This window comes from Pelophylax lessonae (genome assembly GCF_965119305.1).
Source record: "Pelophylax lessonae genome assembly, chromosome: 9".
Lineage (NCBI taxonomy): Eukaryota > Metazoa > Chordata > Amphibia > Anura > Ranidae > Pelophylax > Pelophylax lessonae.
In genome coordinates this window covers 176,965,392-176,982,154 of record NC_138776.1, presented here as the reverse complement: position 1 = coordinate 176,982,154, position 16,763 = coordinate 176,965,392, and the positions used below count along the sequence as shown (strand labels likewise).

Sequence of the window (16,763 nt, the reverse complement as noted above, 5' to 3'; positions counted from 1 at the left end):
TTTTTTCACTAGCAATGGCGGCGATCTGCAATTTTTTTTCGGGACTGTGACATTGCAGCGGACAGATCAGACCCCTAACTGACATTTTTCCCACTTTTTGGGGGGGGGGAGGGGGGGGGGACGGACGACTAGTGACATTACTACAGTAAATCAGTGCTAAAAATATGCACCGTTACTGTAATAATGACACTGGCAGGGAAGGGGTTAACCCTATGGGTGATCAAGGGGTTAAATGTAAGCCTAGGGGAGTGATTCTAACTGTGGGGGGGCGTGGCTTGATAGATGACCATAGAGACATGTGATCTTATATAGAAGGATCACATGGGCTCTATGGTCATTGCAGGGAGGAGGACGGTCAGCTGTGTTTACAACAGCCGACCGTCTTTCTCAGCGGGGAGCGATCGCGGGTGTCAGGCGGCAATCGGAGCCGCCTCACCCGTGCATCGGCTTCCCCGCTGCCGAGTGGGGGGGGGCGGAAGCGCGCGCTCGCCCCCCTAGGTTCCTGCGCGCGGCCGACGTAGACCTACGTTGGTTCACGCAGGAGAGCCACCCTGCCACATTAAATCTGCGGCTGGTGGTCGAGAAGTGGTTAAAGACGGCTCTCATAGGTAACCACAGATTTTGACATACTAAAAAAAAAAACAAAAAAAAAACAAAAAAAAAACCAAACACTTCATATTTGACACGGCTTAATGTTGTATCCAGCATTAGGCCACCTTTAGCAGCATCAGATGTTTTAACAGCTGTAACGCTGCTCTTCAGAACGGGCTGTTTTTTTTTGGGGGTTTTTTTGCAACTTGAACACCTATGCCACTAACAGCTTATAAAAAAAAAAAGCCCGCGTGCACGCAGGAGGCCAAAGATTAACATGCAGAGGCATTTTAAAGCACAACTCGACTTTTTTTTTTTCTCAACAAAACACACATTCCCCTCTGGTGATCTCTGTACATTACAAGGATTGTAACAAACTTTGTTGCAGATTCCTACCTTTTGTTATTCTGAAGAAATCACTGTTTGTGTCTCTGTGCTGAGTGGGTCTAATGGGAGTGGTTTCATAATTATCAACCAGCTGTGCACCTGCAGAGCACTGATAAGGAAAATTTGCTGGGCCTTCATCCCTTTACATTTTTGTTGCAGGGGATACCAGAAATCTGACTTGTATCTTAGTGCAGACTTCTGGGAAAAATCGGTGAGCCAATCACACAAGCAGGAAATTGGGTTTCTGGGGTGTGGTCAGTACACATTCTGTGTACAGAACACCTCCAGGTAGCCATATTGCATTTTTAGAGAATTACAAGAGCTGCAGATTGAAAAGGAAAGGTCATTTTTTAATAACATTCAATTACAATATGATTTGTGTCACAATTGTATACGCTATATTGTTTTTTCTTTATTGGCTATTATTTTTCCCCCACCAAAGTGGAGTTACCCTTTAAATTGCAAGAAAAAAAAAAAAAGTGTGACACTGGTAAAAACAATGTGTGCATTGGGGCTTAAAGGAAAGAACAAGCCCCCCCAAAAAAGTGTGTGAGCTGCACTGTAATATAGGCTTGCTACCACAACCTTAGGGTTGAATACCAATTTAGTACACACTTCTCCCACTCATCAACTTTAGGCCGGTCATACCACAGGTTGCAGGAAAGACAGTGCTGACAGGGGAATCCCTCCGACTGGGCCATGGCCTGAAGCAGTCTCTGCTGGGAGAAGACGGTGATTATTGCCTGCGACTATAGAAGCCGCTAGCGACTATAGCAGCCAGTAGTTCTAATCGCAAGAGAATCCGGCAAGCTGATTGGTCTGTTTGGTATAATCAGCATGCCCATTAATGGTCTAAATCTCGAGAATCGAACTGTATATAGCCGGCCTTAGACATGCATACTTTAAGGTTATTATGTTCCTGCTTTGCTGCAGCATTTTTTTATCTAGTATGCAAAAAAACCCTTTTGAATGAGTTGTGGTTTCAAGATAACAGGATAAAGTTGTAGATCATGACTTGACAAAAACATAACATCTTAAAAGTCCTATCCGTTGCAGAATTCTTAAAAAAAAAAAAAAAGTTCTTGCATATGCAATGTCATTAGAGTTAACTGCTACAAGTACATTGTAACTGTGTCAATGAATAAGTCAATTGGGCAAAGCAGGTTGGATTGTGTCCCAGAAATAAAACCAGCACCATTCCCTCTAGCAAAGAAATGGGAATTACACTGCAGCCAATAGAGTTATAGACCATTAAAAAGTGACCAGCAAGGGTTACAAGCCAACATGTTTAAAACCTGCCTACTGCCAAATGTCAGTCAGGTTTAAAAATGACATTAAGCAACAGTTCAGGAAATTTTAAATATTGACAAATGCCAGAGTTCACTCTCTGTACACAAAGCTGTCAAAGCCATGGGAAGATACCAGGTGCTTATCCAGCAGCAGTACACATGGACACCTTGGGAGATTTTTTAGGGACATTAAACACACATATCACTAGATCACCTACAAATCACAATACGTTTTCACCCAGATGGTCAGAAAATCAGTATTCCATGTCAGCTGTTCACATTACAGAAGCAGCTTTCTTGCAAGAATCAGACTTCATTCAAACAGGAAAAGAAAAAACACACAACAACCTGCACAAATAACGTGTGTTCCATGGTTACCTGGGGCAGAGGGGGCTACCAGAAGGATGCATGTGTATGGAAAAGTTGTCCACATCAGCAGTGATGACAGGACAGAGCAGACAGGCGAGATAGTGACAATGGTTGGCAAGTAAACACAGAAGGGGAGGTTACCTTAAGGCTGGCATGTTGACACAGAGCTGAGACGATCACAAGTGTTGAGATGCCCAGGGCTGATCCTTCACACTCCTGTGTAACACTGGAGCAGCGTGCTTCCAGGCGAGCCAGCCGTGCTATCATTCCACCATGAACCGGAAGCTCCGCCCAGCTGTGCAGCGATTGGCTAAAGCGCGCCTGAATGTTCCGAGACCATATGGCCGTCCAGCCCAGGGCTCTGCCCGCTACACACCCGCTCCGAAATCCTTATCATCTTATCGCCTCCTACACTGGGAACACAACAACATGTGGCCTTACCCCTGACAGGCTGTGCGCTTCACTACTCCATCCAAACAGGACGGAATCTATCCGGAACAAAAAGACCTTCTAATCATTTCCAGGGATCCTAGACATCTGTATGCCAGCCATGGAAAGAATCGACTGTCTATACAGAGCTACAATAACATTAACATCCGGGACAAACCTTCAACTAACTTCAATGGTCTCTGATCATCACCGAGAGATACAGCATGGCACAGTAACCAATCAGCTTCTGACTTCAGCTTCTTCAATTAAGCTTTAACAATAAAACCTGGAAGCCGATTGGTTGCTATGCACAGCTGCACCAGTTTTTCTAAATCTCCCCCAATGAATACAGAAATATTCCAGGTTTGAAAGCCGCATTCACACCTGAGCGACACAGCAGCATCACCACATTTTATGGCGCTAACCATGCACGGGCTGCCCTATTCTCCAAGAACGCGCCTTTTTGAGTGGACTTCGGCGTGTTGGACAACATGTTTTTATTTCTTGTGATAAAAACGCCCAATTTTAGCGCTTTTGGGGTACCATTAAAAATAAATGGCACCCAAACCACGTCTTGTGCTTTGAACAAACGCAATTCTGCTACACTTTAGGTGTGACTGCAACCCAATCCTAATAAACTGGTAAAGATTGGATTTTTAAGATGTAAAATCTTCTACCATCCCACGTTTGCTGCCTTGAACTGTGAAAGTTTCACACCTTAAGGCATGTTCACATCTATAAGGGCAGGAAATCGCAGCAATGCCAGCAACCACACCCTAGGTAAAACATGTTGCTGTTTGAAAACCCGCAGGGCTGCTATTCATTCTACATGGCAACCCCACGTGCCTAAAAACAGTGCATTTGGGGGTATCACATGGTGCTTTAAATTCCAGTTTGCTACGTTTTTAGAATGGTGCAGGAACATTTTTTCTGCGGGAAACGCAGGCACAGCAGCTCAGTCAAATAAATAAAATAAAAAACCCTGCATGACAAGTGCACACATGGGTGGGAGCATAATTCTCAGAAACTGGAGACCTTTACTTAACAAAATAAAAAGTTCTGCCACAACAGGACAACCAAATTTAATACCACAGAGGGGTCAATTCAATAACATTTACCACATGCGCTAACACAGTCACATGACTCATTTGAATTAATTACCGAATGTGGGAATAAAAGGGTCATCTCACAAAAGAAAAAAAAAAAAAAAACAACACGATTATGCGGTATCTACCGCAAAATGAAAGTGTGCCGGTAAAGATAGCCAAAAAAAGCATGACGTGAGCTCTCAAATCCATATCACAAAGGGAACAGAGTAAAAACATGCAATGTCACCAGGGTTTTGCTGGAGGTATTTGTCAGAAACTGTGGTGGGGGGGCCCAATACACACCAGGCCCTTGGGTTGTGGTATGGATTTTAAAAGGGAAACCCTACCATACCCTAACCTAAGCATGCAGCCCAGCAGGTCAGGTATGGATTTTAGGGGGGGGACCCTATGCAGTGTTTATAAAATTTTGGCATGGGGGGTCCCCTTAAAATCCATGCCACACCCAAAGGCATACTGACCCCAGAGTATCAAATATATCTAAAATTCATGTACACATATAGGAGGTACAGAAACCATAAAAAGTGGTAATAAACCCAAAATAAAACATATTGCAGCTTGCCAATTCTTAGATGTGATGGCTATATTATAGTTTATTTCTTAAGGCCCCTTTCACACTAGCGGACCGTTCAGATCCACCTGTCAGTTTTTCAGGCGGATCCGAATGGATGCCCCATGCAGCCCTATGGGACATCGGATGTCAGAAGAGACATGTCCGCCAAATGCGGAGGGAAACCCTATTTTCCATCCATCCAGCGGATTGGATAAGAACAGACAGGTAGTCCGTTCTCATCCGATTCCCCCATAGAGAACAGCGGGGACCTGACAGCTCCGTCTCCGCACACAGCGCAGAGACAGAGCTGCCATCCGACTGCTCCGCGGGGGATCGGCGGATCCATCCCCCACTGAGAAAAACTGAGTCTGCCATCGGACTCCCATGTGTGAAAGGGGCCTTAGGCTTTCCTTTTAATTTTCAAATGATTTAGCCAGTAAAGCTGGCAATACATGGATCTAAAATTTGGTCAGTTCAACAAAGCAGCCAAAATGTCTATCTATATGTTGCAGTGGTGCACCGAAATATGGAACAAAACCAAAAATTCAGAATGCACTTGACTGAAAACTGAAATGGACAGATGGATGGAGAGATTATATATATATATATATATATATATATATATATATATATATATATATATATATATACACACACACACACACACACACATATACACACACACATATATAGATAGATACATACAGTACAGACCAAAAGTTTGGACACACCTCATTCAAAGAGTTTTCTTTATTTTCATGACTATAAAAATTGTAGTCACACTTCAAGAGGTAGTCACCTGAAATGGTCTTCCAACAGTCTTGGAGTTCCCAGAGATGCTTAGCACTTGTTGGCCCTTTTGCCTTCACTCTGCGGTCCAGCTCACCCCAAACCATCTCGACTGGGTTCAGGTCCGGTGACTGTGGAGGCCAGGTCATCTGGCGCAGCACCCCATCACTCTCCTTGGTCAAATAGTCCTTACATAGTCTGGAGGTGTGTTTGGGGTCATTGTCCTGTTGAAAAATAAATGATGGTCCAACTAAACGCAAACCGGATGGAATAGCATGCCGCTGCAAGATGCTGTGGTAGCCATGCTGGTTCAGTATGCCTTCAATTTTGAATAAATCCCCAACAGTGTCACCAGCAAAGCACCCCCACACCATCACACCTCCTCCTCCATGCTTCACGTTGAGAACCAGGCATGTAGAGTCCATCCGTTCACCTTTTCTGCGTCGCACAAAGACGCGGTGGTTGGAACCAAAGATCTCAAATTTGGACTCATCAGACCAAAGCACAGATTTCCACTGATCTAATGTCCATTCCTTGTGTTCTTTAGCCCAAACAAGTCTCTTCTGCTTGTTGCCTTTCTTTAGAAGTGGTTTCCTAGCAGATATTCTACCATGAAGGCCTGATTCACACAGTCTCCTCTTAACAGTTGTTCTAGAGATGTGTCTGCTGCTAGAACTCCGTGTGCCATTGACCTGGTCTCTAATCTGAGCTGCCTTTAACCTGCGATTTCTGAGGCTGGTGACTCGGATGAACTTATCCTCCGCATCAGAGGCGACTCTTGGTCTTCCTTTCCTGGGGCGGTCCGCATGTCAGCCAGTTTCTTTGTAGCGCTTGATGGTTTTTGTGACTGCACTTGGGGACACTTTCAAAGTTTTCCCAATTTTTCGGACTGACTGACCTTCATTTCTTAAAGTAATGATGGCCACTCGTTTTCCTTTACTTAGCTGCTTTTTTCTTGCCATAATACAAATTCTAAAGCCTCGTACACGTACCGATTGTCGGCCGTAAATATTCGGCCGCCGACTGATCGGCCGATTGTAGGCTTGTCAGTATGATGCTTCTGACAGCGCATTTTCGGCCGAACAGAATCTGTCATGCAGACTTTAAAATTTTTGTTGGTCGTCACCAGAGCGGCCGATTGTTCGTCAGTCAGTACAGATTTCGGCCGACAATCAGCAGATTTGCAAGACTGGGCATGCTCAGAAAAGAAAAAAAAGACAAGGAAAGTTAACCATCAGATGACATCACTTCTGCAGTCGGCTGTTGGCCGACAAAATTTGTGTGCAGTCTTTTGCAGTTGTCAACAGACACGACAGCCCTGGACAAAAGACGGCCGATCGTTCGGCCGACGATCAGTACGTGTGTACGGGGCTTAAAAGTCTATTCAGTAGGACTATCAGCTGCGTATCCACCTGACTTCTGCACAACACAACTGATGGTCCCAACCCCATTTATAAGGCAAGAAATCACACTTATTAAACCTGACAGGGCACACCCGTTTCAGGTGACTACATCTTGAAGTGTGACTCTACAATTTCCATAGTCATGGAAATAAAGAAAACTCTTTGAATGAGAAGATGTGTCCAAACTTTTGGTCTGTACTAATTATATTATATTATATTATATTATATTATATATATACACACACATATACATACATACACATAAACATGTATTACATACACACACAATAAAAATGTATTCAAAATTTTTACCCGACATGGATTTAAATGAATATGAACTTATTTTTGGCACTTTTTTCCCTGATCGGTAAAATGCCGATAACCCGATTTTCAGCGGCCGATAGATCAGTGCATCCCTACTATGTTGTCATGTTGGCTGAAAAGAAGTCCATCTACTGATCGACTGCTGTTCAACTACCCTGTTGGAAAATTTCTGCTTGATCAGCGCTGCAGTCTGTAGCCTGCAGAGCTAATCTGTATATTCTGATGGTGGAGACGTTTCCCCGCTGTCAGAATACAAAGACAGTGGGGAGGATTCCTCCATCCACCTCGAATGGGTGGATGGGGAAATCAGGTTGCCTTTTTTTCCTACAACTCACTGGTTAAAAGGAAACCATAAAAAAGAAGGGACATAAGGATAAGTTCACCTTCTGGAACAAGTTACATGTTCCACCCCTATTTAGGCCTCATGTACACTGGATGTTTTTACAGCTGCTGCATTTGGCTTCAGGAGTTTTTCCTGCTGCAAGGTAACTCCCAAGCAGGTTATTTAGAACTAGTGGGTTTGAAGAGTTTCAGCTGAGAAACACTGCTATTCAGCAGTTGTGTGCTTTTGAGAGAAGAGTTTGTGGGAGTATTTTGGGGGTTTCCCTGGGGGTTTCCCCTCCCCCCCCCCCCTCGAAAAAAATGCTAATGCCAAAATGCAGCAAAACTCGTTTAACACGGCATTCTACAGCTAAAGCTACTGGCGTTAGTGCCAGTGTGCACAAGGCCTTCGGGTGAACATGTAGTATGTTCAGCAGCTGCCACCTCTACCCCCCTCCCAAGTGACAGCAGGCGGGCATCTTTTCCAGACAAAAAAAAAATAATAATGGACGCTCACCCGTGAATGGGAAACTACAAGTCCCAAAAGCCTTTGCGAAGGTCGACTTGTAGTTTAAATTAAGTATTATGGTGCAGTTGAGCGCTCTGGTAGTTCATTCATTCTTCCCATCAGTGTATATATATTTGTCTGCCTGTACGAGCAGATAGAAGTCTGCAGGAGTGCTGCATGGCACCCGCAACCTGCTGATCGCAGGTGCAATGCCTTCTAGGCACCAAGTTTTTTTTTTTTAACCACTTAAGCCCCAGGCCTATTTCTGACACTTGGTTTACAAGTTAAAAATCAGTATTTTTCCTAGAAAACTACTTAGAACCCCCAAACATTACATATATTTTTTTAGAAAAGACTCTGGAGAATAAAATAGCGGTCATTGCAATATTTTTTTTTTCATGCGGTATTTGCGCAGTGGTCTTTAAAGCGCCATTTTTTGGGAAAAATTAGGAAAAAAAAAATCACATTTCACTGCATTTAAGAAAAAAACTAAACAGTAAAGTTAGCCCATTTTTTTTTGTATATTGTAAAAAATGATGTCACGCCAAGTAAATAGATACCCAACATGTAACGGTTTAAAATTGAGCACACCCGTGGAATGGCGACAAACTACGGTCAATAGAAATCTCAATAGGCGACGCTTTCAAATTATTTAACGGTTACCAGTTTAGAGTTGGAGTGTAGCTTTTTTTTTAAAAAAAACTATTGCTCACGCTCTGGCGATCGCAGCTACACCTCACATGTATGGTTTATTTGCGGCTCGACTTCCATATACATTTTCTTTTGTGCGCGAGCTAACGGCGACGGGGGTGGCTAAAATTTTTTTTTTTTTTTTCCTATTTTATTTATTTTTTTTAACTTTAAATTTAAAAAAAAAACCTGTGATACTTTTATTGCTAGTAAAAACGTTGGCGAAGGCGCCTAGCTCTTTCTAAAGATATTAAAACCTGCTGCCCCTTTAATTGTTTAAAACAATAAATAGATATAAAAATGGGTAAAGAGGCGCTGGTGATCTTTTAGCTGGATATAAATATTAGTTGGTCACGTATTTTATAAAAATCATATATAAAAAATATATAGACAATATGGTATATGAGACACGTGCATTAAATAAGTATACTTTTTAATGCACGTGTCTCATATACCATATTGTCTATATATTTTTTATATATGATTTTTATAAAATACGTGACCAACTAATATTTATATCCAGCTAAAAGATCACCAGCGCCTCTTTACCCATTTTTATATATACTTTTATTGCTGTCACAAGCAATGTAAACATTACAAATTTCCCTTTGTAAGGGTCTTGTGTGGAATTGAGCAAACGGCACTGCCTCGAAGGTCGACACCATCAGACCTAAGGCTCACATGCAAGTTCCGCAGAGAGCACAGGTTGCTGGATAACCGCAATTGAATTGCCTTCTGCAACTTTTGCGGCTTTTCCAGAGTCAGGCCCAGATAATCCAGTTTTGAAGATGGTACCAGAGCAGATTTTTTTAAATGAATGTTCCAACTGAACTCTAGCAGAGTCTGTACAGTGATCGCCAAATCGCCCAACAGGACCGAATGGGAGTCTGCTCTTCGGAGATCGTCCAGGTACCCTAGTACTGCAATCCCCCATTGTCGCAGTAATGCCAATACCGGAGCCAACACTTCGATGAAGACCCTGGGAGCAGAGGCGCGACCAAAAGGATAACGTCATAAATTGATTATTCCTCTCCTACAGAAAAGCTAAGAAAAACGCTAGTGTCCAGCGTAAATAGGGATGTGTAGACATGCATCCTTGATATCGACGAAGGCCAAAAAGTCTCCTCGGTGTAGGGACGCCACTACTGTGCGTATGGACTCCATTCGAAATTCCTGTACCCACACAACGGCTCAAAGCCTTGAGGTCCAGGATTGGTCGCAATTTGCCTCCTTTCCTTGGAACAGTGAACAGGTTTGAATAGAACCCCTGAAAGCGTTCCCGAGAGGCAACTTGTATCGCCTCTTGCAGATCCCTCAACCGATCTGGGGATAGGCGTAGGTTGGATGGGAAGAATCTGTCCAACGGATGAGACCTTAATTCGATCTTGTAACCCGATCGGATCAGTTCGTGGACCCATTTGCCCTGAATCAAGGAGGTCCATGGTTCCAGAAAGAGGCGAAGATGTCTCCCCACCCCAGTTACGGGTGAGGGCGTCCCTTCATTCAGACAAGGATTTGTCTGCAGATCTGGATTGGCCTGCTCTCGGCTTACCCGACCATGTCTTCTTGGAACCCAGAAGATTTAAATGGCTTAGATCCTTTCTCTTGCGTGGCCGAGGCATGAAAGGGCCGCCTGTGGGCTGTAAAATAAGCCCCCCGTCTATTACGTGGTGACTTGCCCTTGGAGGACTGAGGAAGAAGAGTACTCTTCCCACCTGTAAGACCCTTGATCAGTTCATCCAATGAGGATACAAACAAGCGGTCCCCCATAAAAGGGAGCTCTGATAGCACCTTTTTTGAAGCCTGATCCGGAGATCAGCTTTTTAGCCATACCATGCATCTAATAGCTACCCCCACTGCGGATACTTTGGCTACAAGGGAGGGGCTGCATCTAGCGACGCATCACATATAAATAGTAGGGCTTGGACCATTTGATCCGTTAGCTCTGTCAGGCCCAGAGGGAGCTGTTCAGTTTCTAGGTCACTTTTTAGTAACGTCGCCCAATCCGTTATGGTCTGGGACAGAGTGATCACGAAGATCGGTTTAAGTATTGAGCCTGCTATAAGATGTAATTGGCAGGACAGAGACTCAATCCTTCTATCCAAAGGGTCTTTAAAGACCGGGGACCCCTCCACCGGGACCACAGTAGATTGGTTTAGTCTGGAGACCGGATGGTCCACCTTTGTTGGAACGGTCCATTTTGTGAATACCACCTCTGCTAATTGATAGCGCCTCTTGAAACACTTTGGCACCACTAACATATGTTTGCAGTGTCCCCATTGGTCAGACAATTTTGTCAAAAGGTTCCAGACAAGAGAAAACGTTGCCCGACTTCTGGGATTTGCGAGTGCCAAATGTCACCTATATCCCTGACGCTGCAGAATTGTCCACCATTTTGAGAGTTTCCTGTACTGACACCAAGTGCCTCCACCAGCGCGCTTTCCCGCGCAGCTGCAGACGAGGATAGATCGTCCTCGCCACCCGAGTGCGATGACGCAGAACCCTCAGGGTGACATGCGTTTGCAGCAGCCATATCTACCTCAGAATCTGAGGATACAAGAGAGGCAGGGCGCTTTTTTACTAGTGGTGTTTTTTTTTTTTTTTTTTTTTTTAAACCAAATCCACTTTTGACACCAGGTTTTCCAAAACCGCCGTAAAGGCAAACAGGGGTTGGGACCTGGAGGTCCCTTTAACCGCAGGGAGGGGATCTGTAGGTGAAATGTGTTCCTGGGACTCCATATGAACCCTGGAATAGCGCAGGGTCACTTTAAGAAAACTGCGAAAAACTGACCCACACCGCTGCACCAGCAGTAAGGAGGGAGGGAGAGAGGGAGCCCAGTAGACATACCACCATTGGATATGGACAAAAACAGGATCGGTCTGCTGGCAGAGAAAACAATCTTCACAGGAAGTACCTGGGTCATTCACTAGAGGAAAGGCCCAGGTGCTCCCTGCTGTTCAGCGTTCGCGGACTCCTGGAAAATGGCCGCCCAATGCATTTATATGGGGAAACCACAAAGACATAACGCCCATGCACTTCAATGGGAACTTCTGCAAAACGAGGCTTAACGATTCTACAGTAAAATGGTGGCCCCCATGGCGCGCCATGCGGTCTCCCAGACCCCCTAGGATGTCCAACTGATTTGTGGCACCAAGGTTAACCCAACCCCCAGCGGATCCGCTATAGCGGCATCGGGAGGTTCACACCCCCCAATCGCTGAGGTAGGGACCCCTATGATGGTGGGGAGGGAGGCCTTGGAGGGGCCTTGTACATACAGAGAGGCCAGGGGGAATGAGGGGTACACGAGGGTCCGATCCCAGCGAGGGGCCCATGTCTGCCCTGAGACCGCCAGAGCTATGGAGGGCAGGGGGACACTGCGACAAGGTCATGTGAATCCCGGCGAGGTGTTTCACACGCGGGCCAGCCCCAGTCCATTGGGGCTCTGTCGTGGCGAGGCCTAACGCTAAGCTATAACCTCCTCACGCTCGCCAGACAACCTTAAGGATCTAGGATATCCAGTCCGAAACCCAGTCCGGCTGTTGATTACCGTTCTCTCAGGAACATAACTAGCTAAAAATGTAGCACTCTAAGAAATCCTTGCCATCTAGCATATCCGCTTAGATGTATGGTCTGTGGATGCATGAATGTTAAAAAAACCTTCAGCTTTTAGAACCACTTTAATCCTCTGCTATAGGATTTAGTTTGTTTCTGCCTAGTTTAGGAGTAGGACCCAGTTCCCGGCTGGGACTTCGGTCTTAGCTTGTCTTTTCTTTTAAAGGAAAACCTTTGTTGAAATTTTAATTCTTTTCACATCTTAGATGAAATGTTCTCTGGAACTGCACGCTGTAGGATACATCTAGAAGCGCAGTTTTGAAAGTTTAACATGTCTCTTGTACTGTATGTACATTCTTGTGATACAGATGATAAAGCAATATTGAACAGACTACTAGAATAACAGAACAGCTACAGTAGTATGATATATTCTTTTCTTAGTATGTACAGTACATACGGTTATATACCAACATCAGCTGCAGCTCAAACTGGTTAGCACACATCTGAATAATACTATTCAATTGCTACTAACTATACTGAACTAAATTCATTGTGACATAACAGGTCAGACAGCCAGACTGGATTGTCATCCAGTGGTGAGCACATTTATCGGTCTTGTTCTGAGCATAGAAAAACAGTTTGGTTTTAGAAAAATAAAGATAGAAACGTCTCCTTTCTTTGATTCCAATACAGGTTTGTGGGTTATGAGCCTTTCGGTTCTTTGATTAACTTCTAGTAAGCCATGCTAAAATTTTGACCAGCATGTTTTTTTTATATGACCTCTCACTCTGCCCTCTACTTTCTGTGCTCTTGCTCGCTGGAACATGCTGCACTCTAGGGGGAGAAGTCCAAGTTCATCTCATGCCATTTACGTAATCTGTAACCTCTGCCACAGTGTGTACTTGTTCACACAGGTATAACTACTTTAAAATCAACCTAAAACAAAAATAAACCAAGTCCACAGTCTTTACTTCAAGTCACAAGAAATGGGCACAGTTTATTCACTTTGACATTTCAACTTTATTGCCAATTTAAAAGACTGGTAACCATGTATTCTATGAGCCACTATCTTCAAACACTACAAGTGGAAGAAAACACAGTGCGTCTGTGGAGTCGGCCAGAGGATCCCGAGACCTGGCTACAAACCTCTGTACCTTCTTGTTGAGTCGAGAGGCTAACAGGTCGACGTCGGGTGTCGCCCACCTGACACACAGCCGGTGAAACACCTCCGGCTGCAGGGACCACCCCCCCGGATCCAACACCTGAAGACTCAGGTAATCCGCTATCAATGTAGTGGAGATCACAGGGTTCAATGTAATGAAGATCATATGCGATTTAGTCTGATGTTCAAAATATCTTACACATATAGCAATCTCAAGGAGAACCATACCCCTTGATCCCCTTATTTCGGTGTTCCGTGAGAATAACCTACCCCGTGAGAAAAACCTACCCTCGTCACTTCCTGCCAGGAACAGCTGAGCAGCGCAGCAGTGCTCACAGCCCTGGATACGTAATGGAACAGCTGAGGAGCTGACTAGTGCGCATGCGCACTAGTATGAAATGATCACGGTGTTCCGTGAAAAAAACCTACCCACGTGGCGGTTACATTAAAACAGCTGTGCTGCAATATGAGTCATCTCCACTCCTATCCCTGTCACTACCCTGATCTTGGCTAATAAATATAAAAGCGGCTCTTGGCTCCGTGATTTATCTTTTCATACACCCGCCGCCGCTTTTATATTTACTAGCCGAGATCAGGGAAGTGACAGGGATAGGAGTGGAGATGACTCATATTGCAGCACAGCTGTTTTAATGTAACCGGCGCGTTACACACACTGCCGTGCACCGGAAGTGACGAGGGTAGGTTTTTCTCACGGGGTAGGTAATTCACGGAACACCGGTGCAGTGCAATATTGGTGGATGTTGTACGGTTGGGGTGGCCCTGGGCGTGGGGTGGAGTGTTTTTGAGCCCATAGTGTTTTTATAGAGTATGGCCATGTGGACGTTTATGGGAGAGATCTCACAGGTCTTCTTGTTCAGCCAGATACTATCATTGTGACTGGTCTTTTTACCTTGCATTTCCCTAATAAAGATTTTTTCAAGTTTTCACAAACCAGTGTTGAGCTCTATTAGTGCAACCCCTTTGTCCTTTTGGTTTTTTGTCATATTCTAATCGGAGGGGCACTCCCCAATGTCAGAATACTAAAGCGCCTTAGGGAGAGATCTCTGCATCCACACTACAGGGATCTGAGGTTTGGCGAGTTTTTTTTTTTTTTTCGTTCAATTTACTGTCAGTTTCCTACAGGCGGAGAAACAGTAGCTGAAGCCATCTTTTACACATTTATGCAACAGGGAGTTGGTGTCTGTGTGCAGACGGTAATTTTGTTGACGTCTACTAAAGCCTGACAAGCTGATCCTGTCTGTCTTGCACCAGTCTAATTAAATGCAGAGCCAACTGAAACAGGTTTGGGGGCATTTGAACCGTACCATTTCCATTGTTGTGGGCTACATAGAAAGTCACATAGTTGCTTAGAAGCAGCTGGTATTGAGTTTAAATCAACACCATCTAAGAAACAAGGAAGCCACTATCTCCGAAACAAGGAAGCCATCAATGCTGGACTTGTTTTTGAAGGTAAAAGAACCCCAACTGTTATTTTCTTTGCTTCAAAACTTAAGGCTAGTACCCACTAAGAAAAATCGGGCAAACATTTTCGTCCAAAGAATTCTTGTTCAATTTTCGTATAGTGTATACACAACTTATGACAGCAGATTCTGATTTTCTTACGAAAATTCTCAAAAGGGATAAACTCCAAAATTTTTCTCATACGGAAAAAAATTAATGATTTTCGTTTAAGGTGTACCGTTTTGGTACAAGAAAAGTCAGAAAAGACTGCGTGTGCATGATCACAAACAAGAAAAAAAAAGCCTTTGTTGTACAAATTTTTCGTTCATCAGTTCCGATTTGCTGTGAAACAATGAGTAAAATCAGATGGTCGTTCGCCCGATTTTCTTATAGTGTGTACCCCACTTTACAATCAAGGTATCCTACTACCAACACTTGCCACACAATTTCAGTAGAAACAGCTGGTGATGGGTCGCACTGACCTGTTCACTTGTTTTTGCGATTAAAGGCTTGTTCACACTTGTTCAAAATACTGATGCTTATCAAATGCGCCTATAGCGTTAATGCACAATAATCGGTTAATAAGCATTTAATGAGCATTAAAAATTAGCCTCCCTATGCACATTTGCAATACGGGTTGACATGCGTTTTTGCCATGCTAAAAACCACACCAGAAGCATCTTATAACTGTAATGTACTAACGAGCCGTAAACCCATGCCGCCACATTTGCTGTGCATCACCGTAGACTAGAAACGCTTCAACTCCTTTCAAATTCGACATGAAGCGTCAATTTTGAAGTGAAAGCTTCAAGTTTTGCACTGTGCGTTGTCCATATTATCAACTGCATAGGCGTTTAAGGAGTGTTAACACCCCTCAAACACCTGCTTTTAATTTTAGTGTGAACTAGGCCTAATGCCCCGTACACACGCATCGATAGTTGGCCGTGAATTTTCGGCCAACGTCCGATCGGCCGATTTTCGGCTTGTTAGTATGATGCTTTCGACAACCAACTCAGACTTTTCGGCCGAAAAAAAAAATCTGGTGTGCAGGCTATAAAATTTTTGTTGGCCCTCAACACAACGGCCGATTTTCCATCAGTCAGTACAGATATCGGCAGAAACACACGGAAAGTAAACCATCACATGACATCACTTCTGAAGTTGATTTTTGTTGGCCGAGAAAATTTGTGTGCAGTCTAGAGCACATTTCAACCAACACAACAACACTGGACAAAAGTCGGCCGATAATCGTTGCGTGTGTACGAGGCTTAAGAGTTCAAATCACACAGAGGATAACACAGCATGCAAGATCCATTTCATTTATACTTCTGTTATAACCTAGAGCTGTGTGCAGGCAACCTATGTTGGTCAAAAGGAGATTCGGCGGCTGTACATAATTGCCCGCACATCAGAGTTTCACAGGCGTGCAGGAACGGGTAAGCATCCTAAACACCACTGTCTGTATTCATGGTCTTGCACCTATCCCTGCACACCTGTCAATGTGTAGAAGAGTATGCATAGCCCCTAAAGCCCCGTACACACGTACCGATTGTCGGCCGTAAATATTCGGCCGACGACCGATCGGCCGATTGTAGGCTTGTTAGTATGATGCTTCCGACAGCGCATTTTCGGCCAAACAGAATCTGTCCTGCAAGCATTAAAATATTTGTTGGCTGTCACCAGAACGGCCGATTGTTCGCCAGTCAGTACAGATTTCGGCCGACAGACAGCAGATTAGCAAGACTGGGCATGCTCCGAAAAGAAAAAAAGACAAGGAAAGTTAACCATCACATGACATCACTTCTGCAGTCGGCTGTTGTTGGCCGAC

The 16,763-nt window shown here is 44.2% G+C and overlaps 1 protein-coding gene across 4 annotated transcripts in view; it reads right to left on the bottom strand.

Moving 5' to 3' along the window:
* ADK (adenosine kinase) overlaps nt 1-16,763 on the bottom strand; it is a 320,703-nt gene that overhangs the window by 287,833 nt on the left and 16,107 nt on the right. Inside the window, exon 1 of one of the 4 annotated variants that reach the window (XM_082268428.1) lies at nt 2,778-2,828. The exons of 1 other annotated variant lie outside the window; for it this stretch is intronic. In XM_082268428.1, coding sequence (XP_082124554.1) covers nt 2,778-2,791 — 14 coding nt within the window. In that variant the 5' untranslated portion in view covers nt 2,792-2,828. Of the gene's footprint in view, nt 1-2,241; nt 2,289-2,645; nt 2,693-2,777; nt 2,829-16,763 lie in introns of those variants that run through there. 2 more of the 4 variants (XM_082268426.1, XM_082268427.1) reach the window with 2 other exon arrangements.